General features: G+C 41.5%; 1 protein-coding gene across 5 annotated transcripts in view; it reads left to right on the forward strand.

Moving 5' to 3' along the window:
- Positions 1-1889: 1889 nt before the first annotated feature.
- Positions 1890-18557, forward strand: part of epc1a (enhancer of polycomb homolog 1 (Drosophila) a) — a 24695-nt gene continuing 8027 nt past the window's right edge. Inside the window, exons 1-10 of one of the 5 annotated variants that reach the window (XM_020599785.1) lie at positions 1890-2159; positions 3471-3538; positions 11434-11593; positions 13097-13242; positions 13663-13869; positions 14215-14363; positions 16275-16428; positions 17280-17438; positions 17581-17670; positions 17843-17991. In XM_020599785.1, coding sequence (XP_020455441.1) covers positions 11494-11593; positions 13097-13242; positions 13663-13869; positions 14215-14363; positions 16275-16428; positions 17280-17438; positions 17581-17670; positions 17843-17991 — 1154 coding nt within the window. In that variant the 5' untranslated portion in view covers positions 1890-2159; positions 3471-3538; positions 11434-11493. Of the gene's footprint in view, positions 2160-2609; positions 2689-3470; positions 3539-6184; positions 6715-11433; positions 11594-13096; positions 13243-13662; positions 13870-14214; positions 14364-16274; positions 16429-17279; positions 17439-17580; positions 17671-17842; positions 17992-18557 lie in introns of those variants that run through there. The other 4 variants (XM_020599791.1, XM_020599799.1, XM_020599808.1 and 1 more) reach the window with 4 other exon arrangements.

The following is an 18557-nucleotide window of genomic DNA, read 5'->3' on the forward strand; positions in this document are numbered from 1 at the left end:
ATCAGGCTCTGTTGTGATGCTGGGTGTGGCCTTGTTGCTGCTATGGAAACTACTCATCAGTATCCATGACCTGAGGGAGTTTGCCCACTTCCAGAGAAAGCTGGAGCAGAGATACTGGAACAGGGTGTGCCCTGCTCAAACAAACCATTCTGTCAGTGCCTGTCAGTTCAGAGGCTGTACAATAAATGCTAGAATTTGTCTTGGTGACACTGGTGCAGGGGCATTTTGACAACTAACAGTAAAACATAGCCTACTTGTAAATGTGCTACAGAGGCAAGAAAAAAACTGTGAGCAAATGTATAGCGTTGTGCCATAATTATGATAGAAAATGAGAATAAACCAGTGAAATGACACTTGTTTCCACTCTGTTGCAGGGGGACAAGCCCCATGTATCAGAGTGCCATCACAACAACTGTTATCCCAAAATATAAAGAAACATGGAAAGAGATCTGCTTTTCAATCAGGATCCCTGTTGTGCAGCGCAATGAAACATCTTTCATCTGAACTGTTGTCAGCAGTGGGTTCAACTTTTTTGTCAGGGGTAGGAGGAATGGATGTTGATGTCAGACTTACTCTCCTTTAATTTTAGCATGCAAACTCAGACTGCCAGTCTGCAACCTTTCCCAGCCCTGCATGCACTACATGCAAGCAAATTCAAAAGCTCTACCCACATAAATTCTTCCTGATGCAAGATTACTTATCTGGCAAAGCTTTAACATTATTAAAATTTTCAAAAGCTAATTGCATAAAGTGTAATATTTTGTAAGGCAAATCTCCTCTGCTGATGGTCAACTCATCTGTGTAAATGGGTCTCAGAAGACAACAGACCAAGAGGTGAGCACTCTGCATTATGCATTGTAATGCCAGTGAAGACAGTGGTATTTGCATGGGTCTCCACTGCCCTCTAGACGAGAGAAAAAGAAAGTGACACCCTGCTGGAAATGATGAGGCTGCTTCCCTTTTGCACAGGAGATACAATATTCAATACAAAACCCAGAGCCTTGGTGCTTTTGTAATCTCACAGACACCTGTCAATTCATCACACAGAATACTATAGGCTTTATATGACATAACATACTGTTAAACTTTTAAAACCCAACTTTGTGTATGTCCGCCACTTTGCCAGTGTGCTGGGCTGAATTGTGTAGGAGCGCAATGGGATGTTCACATCTAATTGGATATTAGCACTTTTCCACTGCCTACAGATTGTTTCTGATGACCTTGCTGAGAGAGTTGAGCAAATATTCATCATAGAAATGCCTCCTCCACTCCCAGAGTCACAGGGCATGCAGCTTTAACAGCCAGCGAATTATGAGAGGTGGTGGTAATGGTGGTGGAGCTTTAGACAAAATGACTCCATATGTTCCCGATATGAAACATTCCCTTTCGTTTGTCTGATCATAAAAAAATTGAAAGTGTGGTGCAAATATCAGTGTCAGATAAGGCAGCAGAGATAGCCCTTTGCCACAACTATGAAGGGCAGAGATGGGGGGTGGAGGGAGCTGACCAGCCCTGGACACAGTTACATAACATACCCTGTAATAATTTTGGAAAAGCACTGTGGTAGTTATATCTCATAGATCTATGGTTGTATCTAATCACATATTGGACAGAAGGTGCCTTAAATAATCAAGTTACATTTTGTCAGTGACCGCCTTTTTTGTGTCCATATAATTAAAAGCAAGTAGGTTGTATTTTGTGTAGCCTTTGCTAGTCTACTTATTTGATCATTTAAGCATTAAACTTCAATAAATGTCATCAGCGTCTTCATTATTGTTGTTATTGTTGTTTGTGGTGGGCGGGGGAACCAGTGAGCTCATCCTGCCTCAGCTCTTTACAGGTGATTGGTGGCATTTACCCTCCAATCACATTTCGCCTACATTAGTGGCTCGGTGTTAGTTTGGGTCTTTCTTTTTCACAAGTAGCCTTAACAAACTATGTAAGTTTTCCATGGGCGACGGGGTACAATCTTTCTCTGCTCCCGCTTTTGTTTCCGACCTCACACAGTGGATTAACTGCACAAAATTAATTTAATAAATTATAATCGTTTTCCTCTGAGGCGTCCTGTAGGGAGCTAACCAGCGTTAGCATTGGGCTAACATGACAACCAGAAGAACTGCCGTAATCATTATCCTCTCTTGTGGTTTTGCTAGCAGCAGGTAAGTTGCAACCCCAGCTCAAGATAGCTTTTCTCTTGAAATCGTTACGAGAATCGAAATTTGCGTCTTTCAGTTGTGGAGAAGTTAGTAGCGAGTTCAAACGAAACTGTTTGAGGTCTGTCCGCAAACTGCTGGCTAGCTGGTAAATGGGTCAGGGTAACTTGGGCTAAGCTAGCGTTAGCAGCCTGTCAGCTAGCCTCGGTGTCGCTGTTGCTTGTGCAAACTCAGCTGTCAGGTCTTCGAGCTCAAAGGATTATGAACCCAGTCACACAAGACCTGCTTTAAAAATCGCCACTGTAGCAGTGTATTCTTGTCGTGCACGTTAACACATTTTCTGACCCTTATGTCGTGTTCTGCTATATTTCCCCCTCCTCCATATATGGAACTGCACTAATGTGCACTACGGGATGTTGTAGCAACAAAGCGTGTTTACATAAAAAAGCAGTTGCGTCTCAAATGAAACCAGCCTTGTAATTTGTAATTTGAACCAAGAAACGGAGCAAAGGAGAGCTTGGGAACGCTACCGTGGGTATGTGTCGAAGGTATTTGTCAAATCTTGTTCCCCGTGTCTCCCCAATGATCCATAATATTTCAATTTATGATTGTGATTAATGCCAAATAGAGAAGAATATAGAAAAAGTGACAGTAAATGCGGGATGTAAATCATATTAACCATGTAGGCTACTTTGAACAGAGTAGATTACATAATTATAGATTTTCTAATCTGGCTGTATTGTCACCAGTGTTTTGGAAAATAACCAAGTACATTTACTCAGGTACTGTACATAAGTACAATCTAAGGTATCTGTACTTTACTTGAGTATTTTCATTTTGTGCTACTTCATACTTTGACTTAACTACATTTTAGAAGCAAATATTGTACTTTTTACTCCTACATTTGTTAACTTTAGTTACTAGTTGCTTTTCAGAATCAAGTTAATAAAAAAACAAAACTCAAAAGACTTTATTGAGCTCTGGTGGGAAATTCACAAACTACTCAGCAGTGATTCCAATTATAGGCATATAAGCTAGTTAAAACTAGCTCCACCTTTACCAACTGCGACATTACATGTGCACAATAATGCATCAGTAATTCTAATTCAGCAAATGCATTAGTGTTAAATGTGCCATCTTGTGTAATGACTACTTTTGGTAATTATGTATCTTTTGATGCTAATACTTTTGTACTTTTACTGAAGTAACATTTCTAATGCAGGACTTGTAACAGAGTATTTTTACACTGTGGTATTGTTACTTTTACTTAAGAATCTAAGTACGTCTTCCACCACTGATTGCCGCTCTGTTTCACAGGCCTGGTACTCCCACATGTATCATGGATCATTCACTCATGTCCCCAGGAACCTCACCCAAACGTACAGGTTGTTTTTCTTTGTTTTTTGTCAATATGACATGAAATATGTATTATTACATATGTTGTGGCCTTGTACATTCACTTGTCAGTGTATTAAGTACATCAAGCTAAAACAAATTCAGTCCAACAGTAAAGCCTCCATGGAGGCTATAATGTTCAGTTTTTGCTTAAATTGTTTTAGAGAGATGTTCATTCACTGAACATCTTGGAGGATATAGTCTGATGTGTTGTTGCACAGTGTTACTGAGAAGTTTTTTTTTTTTTGTCCACTGTATTTATACCAGTGAGATGAGGTTAAGTAAGAGAAATACCTTTCAGTGTAGAGCAGTGAGGCTCAACAGCAGCATAACCTGTAAAATGATCATACAGTTGAATCAGCCAGTGTTAATTTGGTTAACAAAACTATGACAAAATATTTGTTGATGACCTATTTTTTAGGACAAAAATGCAACCAAAGTTTGATGACGAGAACTATGACAAAATGTTTTACATTTTTCTTCAAATAAAAAGTAAACGATAATGTGAAAGACGCACGAATGGACATGAAGTAACATAATGACCTAATCACATCTGTGGAATCACAAACTGTAGGTGCTGATCAGTCAAACTGTTTCCTCCACCAGACAAAATCTCTCTTGTTCAGGAGCCGAATTAGCTGCTTGATGTGTTTCACTATCGTCTTACATTCAGTAACATTTACTCTTGGGCATTAGCGCTTCCAGGTTTATGAATCATAGACTGGGGACCTATCCAGGGTGGACCCCGCCTCTTACCCATTGTCAGATGGGATTGGCTGCAGCAAAAGAACAGTCACCCCATTTCTTTATCGCGACCGTGGGACCACCAGGGCCAAGCGCCCTGTGGATCGCAGAGCTCTGCGCGGAGCATAAATGTACAACAGGTCTGAAAAGTACGGCGGAGCGAGGCGGTGGATAGCCTTAAACACATATAGCAGCACCTTGAACTTCACTCTCCACTGTACTGGCAACTAGTGTAGTGAATGGAGAACAGGGGTAATATGGGCATATTTGGGGGTGTTTGACAGCAGCCTAACCGCAGCATTTTGGACCAGTTGCAACTTGCGAACCGGGGCTGAGACAGCCCTGCATACAGGGCATTACAATAGTCCAGGCGTGACGTGATGAAAGCGTGAATAGCTTTTTCTAAAAGGGGCTGAGACAGCCCTGCATACAGGGTATTACAATAGTCCAGGCGTGATGTGATGAAAGCGTGAATAGCTTTTTCTAAATCTGGACGCGATAGAAAAGGCTTAACCTTCGCTAAAAGCCTTTTAGGTGCAAGAAGCTGGTCTTAACTACGTTCCTAATCTGCTTATCGAAGTTAAATCTGCTGTCGAATATTACTCAGAGATTTTTAACAGAATCTTTGAGTGAAAGGACTGAGACATCTGATCTAGGTAGAACTACAGTTGGATCAGGGCTGATGAACATAAATTCAGTTAATGTTCCTTTCAGTCTGATATCTTTTGTGTTATCACTCTGTTCCAGGATTAATATGGGCAGTCAGGCATGAATCATCTCTACATGTTTTTCCATTGTTTTAATGTTATCTGACGATTTAGCTTCACCTCTGAACCTAGTGAAGAGGAGTTTAGTACTAATGTGAGTGAGTCCAGTTTCTGCGGAGCAGAGTGACACTGTATGAATAAAACTGTCTTCCACAAACCTCACGATAGATGGGTACATCACAAGTAACCATGGTAGAAATGCAGTTTAAAAATGACATAAACCAGACAAAATTTTATTTTGTTTTTATTCACCAAAATTAGACTAAAACTAACAAAAATCAAAAGGCTAAAATATGACAAACTAATGTGCATTTTTGTCAAAAGACTAAGACAAATGAAATCAAATTCAGGTGTCAAAATTAACATCTCAAAGCTGGTTGAGCAAAACATTAATAATCATTTTCTTTAAGTAACAGATGTCATATTTTCAGGTTGCAAGGACAACTGTACTTTAGCACTTTTTGAGTCATAAATAGCAATAATGAAAGAAGTCAACTCAAATGTAGCCTTTACCTTTCTCATCTGAAACCAGCAATACAGATTTTTACTAAACTGGTGTTTACTGTGCGGCCATTTTACTGTAATGTTTCTCACGTTTTGTGCACCTCTGCAGGTGCATATATAATTGTTGTATTCAGCATCATAGTTATAGAGGTGATAATGTTTGTGTGTGTTTTTTTTATGTCTATCTAACCTTGTCTGTATAATTTGTGCATTAACTTTAAAGCATACGGAAAATGGCCATTTGTATTCTCAGTGGGCAAATGTGTAGGCTTAGTGTTTGTACCACAGGGAGGCAATATTTTCAGAACAGTCTAATCTAATGCTAGAACGTTATATTTTTAGCTGCACATTAATTTTAACACAACACAAGTTTGACATTGTGTGTATCACTGGAAGGTTAAATAAGGTAGCCCTCCTATGAGTGGTGTATTTTAAGCAGAATTATCTATTTTAATGCTGTGGTGCGGCAGACCACGGTTTTTTATTTCTAAATTTTTTCGCATAGAGAATAAATATGTTTTGTGAGTTAGCTTAAGCCTTGCGTGTTAAGGAATGAGAACATCCCAAGCCTGAGAAGTTCCCATCCCTTCATCAGCGTCCAGCATCTTGCCTCCACCCTCAGTCCAACCTTCTCCTTCCCTCGTACCCCGAGGGTCTCGCGAGCGCGCACGCGTGCGAAGCTGCGTGGGAATGGCTGTTTGTGTGATTGAGGGGGCGGGGCCGCTTCGAGCCAGAGTAGAGCTGGGAGAGTTTGTAATGTCCGCCATGTTGGCAATGGCGTATTGAACCGGAGAGAAACAGCGGAGCCTGGGGAAAATATAACCGATAGAGAGCGACCGACAGCCGGGCCTGCCCGGTTCTGTTCGCGCTGCTAAGGACCTAACCTCGACCGGCTGACTTCCAGAGACTGTCACAGATTCATCCATGAGAACTCAAGGCAGAACTGCTGTTATTACTAGCAGATCGAGTAGATATATGCGGCATCTTTTATTATAAAAATGAGTAAGTTGTCGTTTCGGGCACGGGCGCTGGATGCTAGTAAGCCTCTACCCATCTTCCGCTGTGAAGATTTGCCTGATCTGCACGAATATGCCTCAATCAATCGGACGGTTCCGCAGATGCCTACTGGGATGGAAAAAGAGGAGGAATCGGTATGTCTGTTTTATTGCGGGCCAACTACTGTTGGATCACTTTAGCAGTGTTTTCATATTACGGGGCGCTACTATGTTGTCTGCGCAAGCATGTGCAAAATGTCCGCCATATCTGCTCTTTCGTGCACACGACGGATCTCGATGAGTACAGGATGTTGCGATCCCGTTCCACAGCAAGCGCTGTCAAACGGATATAATGGTTCGGTATTTTGTTCGCAAGCCGTGTTGTGCCCAGTTGTTTCAACTGAAATTGCGCCCGAAAGCACAAAAGAGTCACGTGACTTGTGTTTGTTCCACCATTTTGTTGACTTTGGTAAAGGCCAGCAGGATAGGCCTCGGATAATGTGTACTTTACATGAACAACCACCAGGGGGAGACACGGAGCCCTCACACCAGTTTGACAGCTAGATGTTGCGTGTTAGCCAGTCCATCCCTGACATGTGTGCATGCGTCGCCGTTTTGGCGAACAACGTAGAGAACGAAATATGTCATTTACCTGCAGAATTGCACAGTGACATAGGAGCATAGTATGTTGTGACTGCAATGGTACTGTAGTGTTTATTATCTTGGGTGAAGCTTCATTCATTGTTTCACCTAGTTTGGGCTCTTGATTGCCTTTTCCATTTTAAAGTGGTTGATAACGAAAAGGGTGAAGTACAACTACACTGCAGCAATAGCTGCAAGAAGCACACAGTTGTAAGTTTAGTGACCTTATTTTGTATTGACTACATTTCTGTGAGCTTAAGTAGAAACAATCTATAGCTTGATATGCAGTTGTCTTACAAGTAGTAGCCTCACTGTCAACCAACCCATCTTAAGTGTGAAGTGGTTTTATAATTCAGGCTTTATTCAAACTCTAGTTGATTGGGTTGAGCTTTAGTTTTGTTTAAGTCCCTACAAATAGACCATGTAAACAGCTGATCAGGTTGGATATAGCCTTTGAATTCTCCTACCTTAAATGCTTAAATATGTGTTTAGGTGGAGTTTATATTGGCAGTGGTAGTTGACCGCTTGTAATGACAAATCAGTAATGGCTACTGTATTAGCAGGTGCTTATTACTTCATCTGGCCCAATCTGATGAATTCCTATTCACTTTATCAGAAGGAGACCTGCTCTATGCCACTGAGATGCCTCGGCAGACAAAACACAAGCAAGCGCACACGGGGGTCTGTAAAGTCAACAGAAATCCTGCCAGTCCTCCCCCACCTGCTGTACACATACACACATTACATACTCAGTGACAGACGAGATAAGAGTACAGTTTTACTACGAGGCTTTGCTACTTGACCCACATTCTGTCCACCAGCACTGTAGTGTCACTGTGCCTGATGAGTGACCACATGTTTTCCTACCATTCACCCCTTCGCATTCCCAAGCTCACGCACACACACACACACACACACACACCCACACCCACCAGTGGGACAGCCACAGGGAGCAACAGAATTTATTGCCTTAAACTGAACCTAAATAATTACTCTGTGAAATCAGAGCTTGAGGAGTTTCAGTGGAATCAGATATGGTGCCTCATTCACCAATAATCTCCATCAATAGGGACCAAGTCTCAGTTTTGATTTGAGTAGGTTCACCTCAATATAGAAATACATGTGAGGTGATTAAAGCCTTTTTAAAACATGGTGTCCAAATTGCAAGGCTTCAAAAGTAACTGTACTCTTGACAGCTGCCATCAGTCTCATCCTGTCCGAGTTTTGTTAAATGTAAAGGAATGCAATGGCAGCCTTTTTTTTTTTATTTTATTTTTTGTTTTTTTTCTACTTATTTCCATTTCATGCATTACAGCACTTTGGATTCTTTAGACGCCTTGATTCACTGAGCAGATCGGCATCCTAAAGACTTCGTTACCTTCCTTTAGTCAGCAGGAGCTGAAAACACCTGCTGGAGGCCACACTTTTGTTGCCGTGGCAACTTTTATTGGCGTCATCCATTTTCCTTGGGAACATATAATGGAACGAGTGTGTGGTGCTGTGAAAAATAGATTTTCATTTGCCTCTCTTCTCTCAGCATCGTGGCCATGACAGCGCACAGCAGCGCCAATGTGCTAGAGTCCCAGAACATTTTGTATAGAGAGGCTAGGAGAAATGATAGTTCATTATTAGTTTGTGTTTTCTGAAGTGAGATACAGTCGACAGAAGAAACTGTAACTGGGAGTTTTCTGCCCACTGTGCATCTATTAACAACCTGCATTAAAGATCAGTTTTTGTTTTCTCCTCTTATTGCTGCCTATTCTTTGTTCTTGGAAGAATGGGATTAACTGTTTGTTTCAGTATAGACAGAGTTGGGTTTTTCAGAAACGTACATACGGTATTGGTGTTGCAAAAGGTCCTGTTACTAGATAATGGATAACTCCTTGATGAGGCAGTAGTCTGACCTTGTGTTGGTCAGCCTCTATCATGAGTGCTGCAACTACTGGCCACACAACAAGGAAACTCACGGAATTATGGTGTATACAACATTTATGGATGTTTGGATTTTAATGAAGCATATTTTGAGATTTGCAGGTTTACAGAATTCAACAAAGCAAAAGTTAGCTCAGAGGGCCAGACTTAATTTGCTATAAACCTGTATTAGTTGATACACTGGCTACAGTTCAACTGGAGAAATTGCTCTTAGAATGGGGACATTATTTTGGGAACACATGAGATTTGAGACTTGACTAGGACTCAAGAATTCAAACTTTACTTAGACTTCCATTTTGTGACTCGAGAACAACCACTTAAATCTCCCACATGAATTGAGAATTATTTTCTACCAAGTAGTTTTCAGGTAATGGAAGATTAACCGTGTGCAGCCATGGTTTTGTAGATGGTCATATTGTCAGCCACAGTTGCTTTGTCATTGGACACTGGCCCAAATGTACCCAAGAAGCTTAGTTGTGAATAAAAGTGTGTAATTTGAGAAATGAGTAGGAGCCCTGTTAAAATACTTGTTAGAGCAAGATGGGCCTCAGTCATAGTGCCTGAACTGACCATCTGTTGCATCAGCCACTCAGACTAGGCCTTCAAAGACTGTAGACTACAGAGTGAATATATATTTGTAAGAAGCTACAGTGTCTTTGGTGTGGGTGGCATAACTGGGGCTTAAAGTAGGTCTACGGTTAGATTCTAGGCACAAAAATATTAAAAAAAAAATAAGGTTAATAATGGAGTGCGATTCTTCTAGCATCATAATTTTATGTGACTTCATCAGATTTTATAATGTGAAAACATTTTGTTTGCTCATTTGCTGGTGACTTTGCTTGTGGTGCCAAATACCTGATTTCTTGCTGTAGAAACGTGCAGGTGTGTCATCTGTGATCTCATGGCTGTGGATATGCAGCGCCATTTCTGTTTACTTTTAGGGAAAACATTTTCCTGACCAACTTTTTGGCTTACTCAAACTGAAAGTTGCAGTGAATGGTCGATGAATCACTGTTGAGAGGGGAAGGTTACCTGTGCAGCAATCAAAATAACATAACCACTGAAGTACAACTACACTGACTGTCAGTCTCACCTGTGTGTACTCTCAGTGGATTGACACATCAGTACACTTACCAGTACTTCCCATTGTTACAGCACGCACTCAAAAACATTATTTAAAGTTATAAAGAGATGTAAACGATATCTACCTTAGCTGCCTTGATTCAGGATGTTAGCAGGTGCGGACTTAAAGATCTTGTCGATAAGAGAGACAGGTTAAAAAAAGACTGTATCCTGATCTGAACCCTCGGTTTGCTTTGCTGAAGAGAGCTTATCTCTGGTTCTGAGATGTGAGGCCGTAGAAGCTGGGTGAACTGTGGATTCTGCTTTATTCAGTCAGTTCCTGTTGAGGAGCTAATGCTCACTAACAGCTGTCTGCAGATATCAGGCTGATGTCAGATCACTCGGCTTCTGCCCCGTATGTGCTCAGACGAATCATTAAAGTGTACGGCTGGACTTAGTTGAAGCATCTGCTACTGCACCTAGTTGTGTGAGAGAGCATTTTTAAAATTATGCATTAGAATGATGCCCTTCTAAGTGGTGCAACTTTTATATTATTTCCAGCTCAGCTGTTTTGCACATTTACATAAAAATATAGATGCCATGTTTTTAGTAGTTTTGCCTTTGTCAAGGAAACCAAATCCTTACACACACACACACACACACACACACACACACACACATTTTCTGCCCTTCTTTTTTCCCTCGCTCAAGCTGATGCCATCTGATGGCAAACATCCTAAACACACACACAGATTACTTTTTCTTAGTCCTGTGAGAGCTCTGGATTGTAATCTCCCTTTGTATGGACTGACTTGCTCTAGAAACCACAATAAAGCCAGCAGCACAGTTGATTTCTAAATTTGTTTATGTGTAATCACTGGTTGGCTTGTTGTTTTGTTTTGTTTTTTTGCCCTCTGAAACTGGAAACCGTGAGACCTAGGAACTAATGAAAAGTTAAATAAACTGAAAGATTTTTTTTTTCCTTGACTAAATCAATCTTCTTAACCTTTATTCTTATTGAACACTAATATACTTATTTGTCAGTGCACATCCATTTAATATAATGATTTAATTTTTGTCTTCCGGTTGATAAGCCTTGTATTCACTTTTTTTTGCTTGTGTGAGCACATCTGTAGGATGGAAAAAAAAAAAAACAGTATGCATCTAAATTAAGAAGAGGATTTCTCCTTAACTTGCAGCCACTCTGTTTTGAACAGCTCTGTCCTTTCTGCCTTCCAGGAGCACCATCTCCAGCGGGCCATCTCAGCGCAGCAGGTTTATGGCGAGAAACGGGACAACATGGTTATCCCCGTCCCAGAGGCAGAGTGCAACATCACGCATTACGAGTCCCTCTACCCTGGGGAGTTCAAGATGCCAAAGCAGCTTATTCACATACAGCGTGAGTAGCAGGTTGTTTGCAATAGGATTACCCTCTTAGCTGTGTTTGTCTTTTGTGAACATGTGGTGGTGATGATGCTGTGTGGATGCACTGGGTGTGTCTGATGGTCTCAGATGCTTTAGGCTGCTGGTTGAGATTTGTTTTTGATTTTGTGTTTAAAAGGAGCCGTATGCTATCACTGTAGATGATGGGTAAAGAAAAAGGAGCAACACAGGGCTGGTAATTAACCTAATGAAAGTGCTAAAAAGAATTCAGTTGTTTTTGAATGCTAAAAAATGGCCTGCTTATGTGGAAAAACCTGGTGGCGTTGCAGGTCAGGTCATGCAGAGGGGATGGAAATGTTTGTTTTGACATACAGTGTATGACATGGTGATTGTTGCTCCTAGACGTGCTGTTAGCAGATATGTGGTGTCACAGGCATCCTGTCTGACACAACTGGGCAGTCTCCATGGGTGATGACAAATTAGGGATAGTAGGATATTTGTGGAGAAACAAATTATTGTTGCAGCATGTTGCAGCAAACTCCAATCAAAATGGAATTTGGCAAAGAGTGAGGTGAAATGATCACAAGCAAAAACGGCATTTCCCCTAGGTTAATTGGTTGGGGTGGGTGGACTTGCTGGGGGGGTGTTTATTTTTTTACCTGGTTTTAACCAGGAAAATATATAAGGCACGACTGCTTTGTGCCTTTCTTTCTTGGCAGCCCGTCCCACCAAATGAATGGTAGGGGAAACACTGAAAAAAGAAGTACTGTATCTTCCCTCTATCCGGAGTGTTCCTAAGATTTCGCACATGGCTCCATTGTTGCAGCTGCTGCAACCAGTGTTGCAACTTTGCAGCTATGTGTCATCTAACAGTTTTAAATATAGTGCAGTGCAGTGAAATGCAATGCTGCATACCTTTCCAAATGCCTGAGGTTTTGACAGGTGGTGTTCATTATGTTGGGCCTCTGATAGTCACAGTGCAATAAACATGTATTTTCATGGGTCACAGTAGCTGCTAGATTTCACCATCCACCAGGCTAATTGTTGTTGCCTGGAGAATCTCCAGGCTCTGGCTAGAAGGTCTGCTACAAAACCTCACTTCTAGGCAATCTTTATGAACAAGAGGTTGGTTAAGTTCCCAGCCTTGATAGAAGTGTTTGTCCTAAAGCCATCCTTTATTGAGTTGGTGAAGGCACAACACCAAACACAAGCACAGTTGTTTTGCTGTGGTGTGTTAATTTTTTTGAGCAAAATTTGGCAGTAGTTGTCTGAAGATGAAGGCTTCAGCATTTCACTCTCTGTGGCTAGTGTTAACTGACTTCGCCTGAAATGTACTGTTGCTAAATAACAGGTGGCTCTGCATTATAAAGTCTCATGACATGGCCTTATTCACTTTGGTGCATCACATTTACTTTTGAAACACACATTATATTGGAGTTACCTAGCACATCTGTGTGATGATGTACTTGGATCAGTGTATTACTTGTCTATCCAGTAACAGCTCTTCTCCATCTCCTAGCTTTCAGTTTGGATGCAGAACAGCCAGACTATGACCTCGATTCAGAGGATGAGACGTTTGTGAATAAACTGAAGAAGAAAATGGAAATCACTGCCTTGCAGTTTGAAGAAATGATTGACCGCCTGGAGAAAGGCAGTGGACAGCAGGTATTTTTCTGTTTGTTGCATAATATTTACACATCTCTGGCCTTACACAGAATAATAAACCCACTGAGTTAGATTGTGCTTTAATCTGTAGTTAAGTGTGGCAGTGTATTTCTTAATGTGAGACATGGTTCACTACCTTCACTAGTTCTTGGTTGCTTTAGCAGTTACAGAAAGCCATTGTTCTTGTCATCTGTGACTAATAAGTAGACTACACATTTGTCAAACTTAGATGTATGAGTTTATGAGGTGTCCCTGGAGGCAGCAGGACTCCTCTAACACCACTCTACCCTGTGACTACAATATAAAACATCTGGTGTTTGTATTGGTTTTATTTTCTCTATTATGCACATAGATTGTTCTTAATTTTATTGTCAGAGCACTGTGGTTCTGACCACTGGTCTCCTCTGTCTTGCTCTGCAGCTGGTCAGTCTCCAGGAAGCCAAACTGCTGCTGAAGGAGGATGATGAGCTGATCAAGGAGGTGTTTGACTACTGGAACTGCAAGAGGAAAACCTGCAAGGGCGGTTCCCTCATCCCCAGCGTCAAACAGGAGAAGAGGGATGGCTCTAGCACCAGCGACCCTTATGTGGCCTTCCGGAGACGAACGGAGAAGATGCAGACTAGAAAAGTAAGAGTTGTGGCAAGGAGAATGGGGCAGACTCCAAGGAAGATAGTTGTTTACAGATTATGGATTCTCAGTGATAACATTGGCCTTTATGTCTAAGGGACAGTGTTGTGTTTTTTTTTTTTTTTTTAAATCAACCAAAGATCCATACCTCTGATCTCTGATAAGCTATAGTGCTGTTCTTGATGTATCCTAGTAACTACTTGCACCACCTCGTTAGCTAATAGCAGCTGAATTACCCTTCAATCAAAGATTTAACCAAATGTTTCAGCAGCTTGAGCTCTGAAATTGGTTGAGTATAAATGGAAATACTTGTACACGTCTGTATCATCGCCTTTCTATTTTCAGAACCGGAAGAATGACGAGGCGTCATATGAGAAAATGCTGAAGCTGCGCAGGGACCTAAGCCGAGCTGTCACCATCCTGGAGATGATCAAGAGGAGGGAGAAAAGCAAGAGAGAACTGCTGCACCTCACACTAGAAATTGTGGAAAAGAGGTAAGAAAGACCAGCATGCATTAGTGGCCTTGGAAGGAGTTTGGCAGTGGTTGTTAGGGTACTGCATCAACTACCTTGTTAGGAAATAGCTGCTGGTAGGAGGCTTTTTTTTGTAGGACTTTAGGGTGTAGTAGTATGAGGAAGTGTGTGATTGGATGACAGATGTTCATAAATGGATTTGATTGGACCCTGTGCCTTCCTCATATCTCTCCAGTAGGAATTTAGGAATGGATTCTGATCAGGTTCTAAACCATGTTTCATATACATCATTGCAGTGTCAGACCTTTTCGTTTTGTGTGGTGTTTTGAATGGCTGTTCTGGTTTAACCTTTCATAAAGCTGTTTACTTGTAAAGTTGCAGTCCCAAGTTGAGGCCATTGGGACACTTGTGAGAGATTGGTGGTATAAAAGAGTCAACCGCATGTTTTCTGTAAAGTCAGGCTTCGCTGCTCATGTTAATTGGGGTTAACAGTTACATTTCTGTTGTGCATGAATAATCAATGTAGTTTACCCTGTCAGTAGTGTCAGGAGCAAATAGCCCACAGACCTCTCAGTCATTGCTAGTGGTTCCATTAAACAGCACACTAGACTATATGTGTGTATTCTTTTTAATACATTTTTTTTCTTTTCCGAGCTCCACTTTGGTTGTTCTTATTCCTCCCAGTGGAGCCTCTGTGATCCATCTAAACATGACATCAAGACAAAATGAGCATCCTCTGAAAGTAGCTGTCAGTCTGAACTTCAATTGAGCCACTCTCAAAGAAGTGTTTTTACATTTTCTTGCGACATTTAAATATTCTCTTGTTATCCTGGCCTGGTTTCTTCCTGCACATCATGTTCACTCCCAGACCGGACAACGGTATTCTCAAGGTTTTCAGGCTCTTTCCATAATGTTATGCTGGTGTAGAGTGGCACGGGTCGACTGCGTGGTGAACAGTTGGGTCCATAACTATTTGGACAGTGATACAGTTTTCAGAAGTTTTCCTCTGTATGCCACCACAGTGGATTTGAAATGAAGCACTCAAGATGTTATTGAAGTGTAGACTTTCAGCTTTAATTCAATCGAGTTAACAAAAATATTGCGACCCTTTTTATACAGAGACTGCAGCAGGCCGCTAGTGTATTGACTCTTCTTCAAGTCAGCTTTTTTTTATTTAAGCCTGTTTACTGTAAAACCTAAAAAGCTGGCAAACTGCTGCTCCTGTGTTCATTTTACACTGCTGCTGGAATTGTCGGACTGTTGGTGTGATGCTTATCATGACATCCGACTGCTCATCCTCTCATGGACTTCCAACCCCCATTCTACCTCATTCTGTTTATACAGGAAGACGTGTGAACTCCTCAGCAAAAATACTTCCTCCCATGGCGGCATTTTGTAGGGTCAACATTGCCACCCCCCATTGCCAGTATTATACTGTTGATACAGAACGACAAGGCAGAAGACAGGCTGTTGGCAACCCAACTGTTTTCTAATATTAGCTTAGCTATCCTTACTAGCTAGACTCCTCACATGCTTGCTAATAACGTATTTGAAGAGATGGGTCTCGGTGATCGACAGCATTTTGTTAAGAGCATAGGCAGACATGGAGAAGAGGGCTTGTTGTCAGTGTATTTGGGGGGCTAAGTGAGTCAGTGTGCTGTGCACCAGTGAAATAAGATTTTATCTATTTTAAATAGTAACAGAAAAATCAATATGAGGTGGACAGTGTTGATGCTGTGGCAGGCTGCCACAAATAAACAAGTGTAAAGGAAACACTGATGCTTTGAAATAGTGGTCCCATTTAACTATAAAGTAATCATTAAATCTGTTCTGTAGCTGACTTGTAAATGGGCTGATTTATTGTCACCAACTGCTTTGCACTTCTCACTCTTTCTCTCTTTTTTTATTTATTTATTTATTTATTTATTTTAGGAATACAATGCCTGATTTTGGCAGTGAGGTGATGGCAGAAGCACTGGTGCAGCAGGCTCTGGTAAAACCCATCTATACCATCCCCATCATTCCCCTGTCCAGCAGTAACCTGTATAGACACCAGGACCACCTGGACATGAAGGACTACAAGAAGGTAAAGTTGTACACAACACAGACATTTGTTCTTCACTTTGAAGATGGCTGAAATGATCAGCTGCATTGCAGTAAACTGTACCATACAATGAATACTACTGAGATTAGACAGTTGTATTTTAAAAGTTGAAATGATACATAATTTAAATGGTAGACTCATTGTGGTGCCTGCTACCACCACAGATAGAAATGCCAATTTGTCAAAACCTAACTGAGCAAGTAGTTTTAACCCTCAGCTAAAACCCTGATAGTAAAGCAGTCATATTCTTTGATAATGTAACACTTGCTGTACACACCGCTTTTGTCACCTCTTCTCATTATAACTTCATTAGCAAATCTTCCCACTGCTTTACAAGGAGGCAATTGTTCCTCCATTGTCCTCCATCAGTGTTGACTTTCTCTTTTGTTTACAAATGCTAAGTTTGGCTTAGCTCTGCTCTCTTTCCCCATCACTCCAACCCTTATTTCTTTTATTGATATGACATGATAGTTTTGTGTTTGCTGTATCCCCAAGTCTACTGACTGAATATGATCTGACTAATCCTGTTCGAGTTGGAGTCTGTTCAGGCAGGGAGGAGTCATCCTGCAGGGGTATTTGGGGTGAATAGTGGCACACGGTAGGGGGGGCAGGGCAGCCATCTTGCTAGGCAGTGGCATCTGGCACGTGCTACAATCTGCATATCAATGCCTCGTTCACTCACTGTTGTTTCTACACACACTCTTATTGCCTGTGCATTGACTGTCAGCACCGAGCTGCCATCAGCAGTATTGCTTTGCATCTGAAATGCCCTTTTTATTTTGGAGATGGTAATATATAAATATTTTGCCACTATTTCCCTCCCCTCATCATAGCCTGAGAAGATGGAGGCAGTTCGAACCAAAAGGAAATATGAAAAGAAACCCAAGATCCCTCCTCTGTCTGCACCCCAACATTCAGGGCACTTTGTGTTCAATCCCAAGGACCTTAACCAGTACGATTTCCCCAGTTCAGATGATGAACCCTTCTCGCAGGTAATATTTCTTTTCCCCAACTGAGTGTGAATGATCATTTTTTTGTGTGTGTGAGACATGAATTCAGTATAGTTCTTATATGGAAACTAATACTAAATGCTAATACTTCTAAGCTATTTATTCAATTGTTTTGATTGTATAGATCCATTCAGGTTCCTCAGAAGCTGAAGAAGAGAATGACCCAGATGGCTGCTATGCATTCAGGAGGAAGGCCGGCTGTCAGTATTACGCTGTGAGTGCACTCCTGTGCCTCCCGTGCTTCTATTTATAGTGCCAGCAGCAGTCTGACCAGTCTGGGTGCCCAGGCTGTTAGTCTTCCACACTCTGCTGGACAGGACAGTGCAATAATGAAGACTCACCTTTGTCTTTATCAGTTTCTACATCTCACCTTCATCTTCTTTCAGCCTCATCCAGACCAGAGTGGCAGCTGGCCCTGGGTAAGCCCGTCAGAGGGTGGGCTTGGTGACCCTCGTTTCCGCTACTCTCTGACCTCGCTGAACATACCACGGCACTGCGTAGGATTTTCCCGGCGCCGCATGGGCAGAGGGGGCAGGTGAGTGCACTGTGCCTGTCTGCCTTCTCATACTTGCCGAGATGTGGTGAGTGATGCTTGGACTGTTCTGCAGCTGTACAGGCAGTATGGAAGCATACCGTTTCCAGTTCTTGAACATTTGACTAAAATGAAAATGGTCACCTCTATATGTGTCACTAGATATTTTGTGAAGCTTTTAAACTATTTTACTTCTGACATTTGTGATGTAAAGAATAATAAGTGTGATACCAGGTACCGTTTGTGCTCATTATATATAGAAGTCTACAGATTCAGTCAGGCGAATGAATCTGAGCAAATGTAGAAATGGGTGATGAAATGTGTGTAGGACTGCTGCCAGTACCAGTACGGAGCTGGAACGTTCAGCCAAGTGTTGGCTGTAGCTACCTAGGTTGTTTACCATACCAGCTCTTTGGCAGGTTACCAGCAATTTCTTGGCAGGCACATTCTCAGGGTTCTCACAGATCCTCAAAGTATTAAATGTAATTTTAAAAATGTAAGATACACTATCTTAATGCTTAGACTGAGGCATGTATAAATTTTATCAGAGGTACTACTGTATCTAGTTA

Source organism: Monopterus albus, unplaced genomic scaffold (genome assembly GCF_001952655.1).
Source record: "Monopterus albus unplaced genomic scaffold, M_albus_1.0 scaffold3.1, whole genome shotgun sequence".
Taxonomy (NCBI): Eukaryota; Metazoa; Chordata; class Actinopteri; order Synbranchiformes; family Synbranchidae; genus Monopterus; species Monopterus albus.